The sequence below is a fragment of the Arachis ipaensis genome, chromosome B09 (genome assembly GCF_000816755.2).
Source record: "Arachis ipaensis cultivar K30076 chromosome B09, Araip1.1, whole genome shotgun sequence".
Classification (NCBI taxonomy): domain Eukaryota; kingdom Viridiplantae; phylum Streptophyta; class Magnoliopsida; order Fabales; family Fabaceae; genus Arachis; species Arachis ipaensis.
Window position 1 is genome coordinate 110962449 of NC_029793.2, and position 7839 is coordinate 110970287.

Genomic DNA, 7839 nt, shown 5'->3' on the forward strand with positions numbered 1-7839 from the left:
TATTTTTATTTTAATAATAATTTTTAGAGTAAAGTATCGTTTTTGTCCCAAACGTTTGGGGTAAATCCTATTTATGTTCCTAACGTTTAAATCGTCCTATTTGTATCCATAACGTTTGTAAAAGTGATTCAATATTATCATGCCGTCAATTACTCATCATGAACGCTTTAGTTTGAGTTTTAAAAATCTCTTCTTGAAGTTAGAATACAAATGTCTGTGATAGAATTGATGATCCACTCCGAAAAATAGCTCATCAAAAGTTGAAATTAATTCCTACAACATTTACATAATTTATTTTTCTAGGGACATAATTGAATCTAAATACAAATAGTGGGTATAATATTAAAATCGAACACATTCAAGTGAGATCTAATTGAGAATGAATACATCCAAGTGAGAATAATTGAAAAATATAATCTGATTTGTTAGTATAATTGATAGTAGAATAACATTGAATCACTTTTATAAACGTTAAAAATACAAATAGAACAATTTAAACGTTAGAAACACAAATAGGACTTACCCCAAACGTTCGGACAAAAACAATACTTTACTCTAATTTTTTAAAACATCATAACTATTATAACAATGATGTTATTTGTCCTTTAAAAATTATTCTTTAATCAGCTTTTAAATTTAATTATTTTATTATATTATTTTTTTTAATTTTTATTTAAGTTTGTCACTGTGTTTTAATTTTTTTTTTATTATTATGTGGTTTATGATTACGATTCTTTATTCTTTTGACAAGATAAATAATAATTCATTTACAACTTTAGTTTTTTTCATTTACTATTTTAATTTTTTTATTTTTTTTCTTCATTTACTATTTTAATTTTTTTACTTTTTATTATTCACAAAAGTTTATTGTCATTTTTAATTCACAAATTCTGCAACTTCAATTTTTTTATTCCATAGTTTCATGAAGAATATGTATCATCATAGGCATTAGTAGAAGTTGATATTCAACGTTATATTAACATTTCAAAACGTTAATGATATGTCTCGTGTGATTTTTTGTTTATGTTTTTTTATTATTTTATATATATTCATAACACATTTAAAGTAATAAAGCAACACATAAAATATATATTTTTTGTCACATCTAAAATTCATTTAAATCTGTGTTTATATTTTTTTTTACATAAATAATTTTTAACACATCCTAAATAATAAAATAACATATAAAATACTTTTAGTATACATCTGAAATTCATCAAATTTGTGCTTATATTTTCTTAATATAAATATTTTTTTGAACACAAATAATAACAAAAAATTGATTATCTTTTGCTACTTTGGTTTTGAGAACAACTCAATATATATAGCACTTCTTCTACAATAAAATCCAAGAACGAAGTTGTTAAACAAGTTTTTTGAGCCACACATACAAAATTAATAAAATAGAAATCTCCATATACTCAAAAGAAAAGAAAACGGTATTTGTCATAAAGCAAATGTGGTCATCACTATTGTTATGTGGTACTAATATTTAACCATGTTGTTGTACACATTAATGAACACATTTAAAATTACAAAATTGTTGTATACTAAATAATTTTTTAACATATTCAAAACTCATCCAAAAATAATTGTATTTATTATTTTTGTTAATTAAAATAAAAAAATCATATATACCGGTCTTAAAACCAAAAAAAAATGATTTTGATAGAATTATTTTAATTTTAGTTTGGTTAGAGTTTAATTTTGATTTCTTATTTTTATTTTGTTTTGTTTAAATTTAAATTTAAATATTTTAACTTTAAGGATGACATTCGATAATTATTACAGATGACATGCCACTCGTTCAACACATCAAATGTGCACGAGTCGGTGGTGGGAATTCTTCAGAAACTGAGGAGTTACGCATGGGATGCTAAAACAGTGATAGCACTCTCTGCTTTTGCTTTGAACTATGGAAAGCCATTGCGACTGACAGTGGCAGAGGAAGCGAGCCAGAAGGAGAACGCGCTTGAGCTGCATGTGCTCACGCTTGCAAAAGAGGAGAACAAGCCCGCTCAATCGGGTTCAAATCTTACAAGTAATTTGGTTAAAATTACACTGGAACTCATAAAGAAGATCATCACATTGGAGAAGCTCTTTGCAAACAAATCATACACTATAAAGCATTTTCCAACTCTCTGCAAAGATCATCGTGCTGTTTATGCTTATTGGGCAATTTTCTCCCTTTTTGCTTGTGCTAATCAAACGTATGTCCGAATTTTAACATCGAAGATGCTCTCTCATTATATTTTTTATATTGGTTAAAATCAAATCTATATTACCACAATTGTTGGATTGACTCATCAGGAAAAGGGAGGAGATCCAGTACTTGGTTCTTCTTGAGAAACTCAACGTTATTCTGGAGGAAATCAGAATCCAACAAGGTTACGTTATCTTCACACATACTATATAAATAAATAAAGAGGATTGCTAGAGTCTAGCAAAATTTGTGATGTGTAGTCATCAATTAGTCATTATTAATATTTTAATGGTGTGAGATAACATCTAATGATATAAGATTATTCATTTTTCTTTTAATAGTTAAATATTAACTAGATTTTAATAAAAATATTGACCTTCTAGACTTTCTCATAAATAAATGCCACTAGCACAACTTTTACACTTTACTACTTTATTAGTTAACTCGGGAAAAATTAATTAAGAAATTTAACATTTATTTTTTAAATTATAAAAATAAAAAAATTAAATCATTTCTCGTTATTTAAATCTATACTTACTAACTCTAAGGTTTATCTTCTATTCTATTGCAGGGGCATTGGAAGATCTAATTTGGCGTTTAGAGGCCTTCCAAAATCCTTCACCAGGAATTTGGCAACTTCTCAAAGCTCTAATCTATCCCAACAACGTTGACAAACCTGATAATATAATTGCCAACAATGCTACCAAAGAACTGGTAATTAGTGCGACAGTAATAATAAAATTTCAACACCATGACATGCCGTGTGTTTATATATAGATTTGCAAATTTATGTTTTTCTCGTTTCTAATTGTAATTTGGTTCGCCAATGGACAGCTTAACCTGGATGAACTAATAACAACAGAGAAGTTGTTTTTGTTCATTTCTGGTCTTGACATTGACCTTGAGATAATAACGTCTCTAACATGGATTCACGATTATAAGATAGGTAAGATTGTGTGGGTGCCTGTTGTGGAAGATTGGACCCTTGAAATCAATAAGGAAAGGTTTCAGTATTTGAAGTCTAGGATGCCATCATGGTATGTGGTGGAATATTTATCACTCATAGAAGGTTACGAACCATTGCAACAAGTGTGGAATTACCGAGGTAAACCTATTGTGGTGGTGGCTGATGCTTATGGAAATGTTTTGAACCAAAATGCACTGCGCCCGATCATTCTGTGGGGCATAGAAGTCTTCCCATTCGATTATGCTACCATCTCATATTTTGTTTCTCAACAATGGAAATGGTTTTGGCCCGCAGCATTTAAAATTCATCCTCCTATTCAAACATGGGTCACGGTAAGAACTACTACTTTTCAATCCTTGCTACTTTTATTTGCGTAGAGTATGTACAGATCATTGATACATGAGAACACTACAAATATGCTCAAGTAAAATGACCACGACGACGACAACAATAATAATAATACTACTACTACGATGAAGAATACTAGAGAATTAGCAATATAGTATTAGCTAACACTATAGTAAGTTATCAAACGAGTTTAGCATAAAGTCCACTAAAAATAAATTTTTGTTAGTTTTTAATTTAAGATGTTTTGAATTGAGTTTCCAACATTTTTATATTTAAGGGTTTTAGATATCTTTTTTTATGTTAAATGTTGGCTGTATTGTTATTTGTGCAATATTAGTTTCCTAGATTTTTTTCTGATATTCTTTATATTCACACGAGTAGGGATGTTAAAAATCGAACCAGACCAAATAAAACTGACGGACCAAACTAAAAAAACTGAAAATTGAATAAATTGAAAATCGAAAAAACCGAAAAATTAAATTTTTGCTATTTTTACTTTGGTTCGGTTTGATTTTCAGTTCTAGTGTAGAAAACCTGAACCAAACCGCAACTATAAGTTAAAGATCCAAAATATCCATAAATTAAACCTAACCCTAATAACCCAATACACTAACACCCTCACTCACACTTTCCTTCCCATCTCCTATGCTGCACAATCTTCTCCAATCCTCAACCATCACTCAGACTCAATCCCTCTCTATTCCCCTCCTCATAGAGTCGGTTAGCTTCTCTACCGTTGCCGTCACAGCCTTTCCCTTTCCCTCGTCGCAGTCGTAGCCTCTCCATTTCTCTCCCTTGCTCCCTCGCCATCGTTCACTCAGAGCGCTGCATACGCACAACGTCGTTGCCGTCGCACACAGTGCTGCTGCTACTGCCATCGCGCACAGAGAGCAACTAAGCGAGCCCCTCTTCCTACGCCTTCCATCTCTAACAATCGTAGCACCGTCGTGCTCTAGCCATCTGGGCATTCTTCTCTGGCTTTTTGTTGTTCGTCATTGAAGCCGTGTTGTTTGTCCTCCACTTTGCCTCCGACGTTGAATCCGTAATGTCCCTCTAGCGTAGCCACTCCCTTGTGGCCACTGACGCACCGTCATCTCACCATCATCTCACCATCTTCGATTCTTTTTCCGATATTTGGTTCTTTTTATTTTTTTTTTGATGTTTGCTTATGATTATTCCATTTATTGTTGGTTCTACTTTTTATTTCAGGATTTTGATTTTAATTTTTTTTAAATTTGTTGTTATGATTATTAGTTTTGGGTTGTGATTATTTCTTTCTAATAATTTGATTTTTTACCTTTCATTATCTAGGCTCTGATAAAACTGTACATAAATTATTTAGTCATTTGGTTTTTTTGTTATGATTGTTAGTTTTGGGTTACAATTATTTAGTCATCTGGGTTACAATTATGCACATAATTTCTTTATTGGTGTGGAATTTTGTTTTTATGACTCTGACTAAATTGGACATGTTTTTTCTTTGAATTAATCCAAAAACCAAAAAAACCGAATCAAACCAAACCGATTTTAATTGGTTTGGTTTGATTTGGATGATCTTGACAAAATAACCGAACCAAACTGAACTGCAATTTTAATAAACGAACGAATCGGATGATTTTTTTTAAATAACCAAACCAAACTGCACCGCAAACACTCCTGCACACGAGTCCGAGCTAAGAGAAATACGTCTTAGCTCTTTAAATACAAACACTGAAATATTAAAGGAAATCAATAAATTTGTAGAAAATGGAAAAGTTACAGAAAGCTTAAAAAGAAAATTAAAGACATGGAAAGAATTCTAAATAAAAAAAAACTCTTTGCAGACTCAGAAATTCGCTGAGGATATGAGTGTGCAAGGGTGTTTTCTAAAACTGAATTTCAACCTCTTTTCCTTCTTTTCTTTAACTATTTATAAGACTCTTCAACCAATCTAGATCCAACATATTTCCTATGTGTGTGAATTCTTGAGTAACTGTTTCCGCGCCTTGAATGATGTTATACCTGCCATCGTTTGTCTTTATTTGTCAACTTCCTCACCATTTCAATTATCTCACTTTTCTTTGATGAGCCCTGTCGATCGATCTCGTCTCTCTTGTCGATATGTTCTTTCTAATAAGCTTCATTGTCTTCAAAGATACCAAATGAGTTCCTACCTCGATATTCTAAACTTGTTTTATTTTGACTAACAAATTACCCTCTTAGAATTGACACGTCTATCGAGATTAAACTGGAGCTAAAACGTTCAATCCTATCTTGCAAATTTAAAATCCGTAAACAATTAATTAATTCAAACAAGGCCCACTATAGCACGTTTTCTCATTAATTATCGTTTTCTCTCTCCTTAACATTTACCTTCTCAAGGAAGTCTTCAAATTTTGAAAAAGTTCGAAACCTTCATCTTCAAAAAATCTCATTTCACTTTGCCGTTCTTCTCTAGTAATATTCTTGCATTAACGCCATAGTGATTTCATCTAATCTTCTATGCTCCAACTCCAAAGTTCATCCATTTTCCTTTCTGTAAGTAATTGCTTTCATCTAAAACTCTAGAAACTACATCACCCAAAGACAAAGGGAAACAAATTGCAACTAAAACCTTCGAACAATCCGATTTGTGCATCCTATCTCGAGCTGCATACATTGTTATTGAGGACCCAATCAATACTACAAATGACAAGAAAATCCTCTTCCCCTTCTCTGTTGAGGATGACATGCATTGTTTTGTCAGTACTTTGAAATCCCCTGACCAAGCCAAGAAAGTCTTCCACCATTTTCCTACTGCTAAAGGGGAAGACTTACTTATTAAACAAGATCTTCTTGTATCACCCTTCATCGATAGTAAACAACCTTTCCGGAAGAACGCCAAAATTTCTTTTAAAAATGCCAATTTCCTTATTTGGTACCAAAGGGTTGAATTTGTGAAAGGTGAAGCTTGAAAATTACATGGGATTCATGATCTCCTTTGACTCTCCCATTTTCCACCGATCACGCATCATTAGATGATTGGTGCTGCGCTATATTTTTGGAACAAAACTATAAACAACTTTTATCTTCCATGCGGGATGGTTGGCCCTGCACTCTTCGATGTGGTAGCTATTATTGGGCTTCTGATGGGCAATCCTATAGCTATGTTCGATATGAAGCCCAATCGAACATACAATATCATTAAGAAAAACTCTTATGGGGAGTTTATTAAGCACAATATGGGAAAGGCAGGCACTCTTGTTACTGAAGACGAATGTGTGGCCTTTTTTATTATTGGCTAAATGCTGTTGTTTTCTGTTCGAGGAGTATCTCAATGCAAAAATTGTTCATTCATTAGTTACTTTGCTTCATGAAGGGCACAAATTCAATTTATTCAAATTGCTTTTGGAAAATATTTATGACGAGTTAGTGCAAATGCTCGATAGTCTTCGGAAGAAGACTTCAATCAGCACAGAGGGCCCCTTTTGGTTATTACAACTTTGGCTCAATGCCATCTTAAAAAAATACATGAAACAAGGGTGAATCACAACTTTTGATAAACAAAACATTGAAAGCCTTTGATTGATCACTTTACAACCAGATTTCAAAAATGCACATTCGATCGATGAACTTTTTTGGAAAGAATTTTTGAAATTCCACTCATGCAAAAGTTTTTGAAATGAAGACCTAGTGCTTGCCCCTTTTGCGGATTGAAGATGTGGACCATCATGGTTTCAACGCCATATCCTTTCAGACGATGATAGTCATGGTTCGAACAACAATAACCTGGTCCAACTTTCTTGCCATTGAAATATTCCCAACGGGAATTCCTCAATACTAAAAAGGAACAATTCAATGTAAACCTTCATGCCCTACATTATGTTTCCAGACAAATGAGTTTTTCACAAGCAATTCCAGCTCCCTTTCCAAGGAAATCCGCAGCTCTCTGTCATGTTACCTTCAAATCGAAAGAAGATATTAAGAAATATCTTGATGTCAGCGAGAAAAATCGAAGCCACTATTCTCCTCTATCTTTTGTTTATAGCGACTTTGTTACCAAGTCTTTCATCGAATGGTGGGATAATTATTACTCTCAATATGATTGTTCATTTGACGATATTATGAAGAGGTCGATAAAAACATATCCTGGTACCTCTAAAGAACCCCCACAAAAAGCTCTAAAGAGAAAAGTAGAGATATCGAGATAACAAAAACAAAAGGTACAAAAAACTTCAACTAAGACTATGACAGAAAAAAGGTAAAATTTGGTTAAGTCTTCTGCCTTCCTCTTTTTTATATTTAACAGTCTTCTATTTTAAAGTTCTTGTCTTGAACCTTTTTCTTCTTTATCACAGAAGCA

General features: G+C 32.3%; 1 protein-coding gene across 2 annotated transcripts in view; it reads left to right on the forward strand.

Annotated features, from left to right (window-relative positions):
- The window catches only part of LOC107615796 (protein SIEVE ELEMENT OCCLUSION B-like), a 28755-nt gene that overhangs the window by 2819 nt on the left and 18097 nt on the right, over positions 1-7839 (forward strand). For both annotated transcript variants that reach the window (XM_021112148.1, XM_016317826.2), the window contains 4 exons: positions 1792-2210; positions 2311-2387; positions 2775-2917; positions 3038-3502. In XM_021112148.1, the coding sequence (XP_020967807.1) occupies positions 1792-2210; positions 2311-2387; positions 2775-2917; positions 3038-3502 (1104 nt within the window). The remainder of the gene's footprint in view (positions 1-1791; positions 2211-2310; positions 2388-2774; positions 2918-3037; positions 3503-7839) is intronic.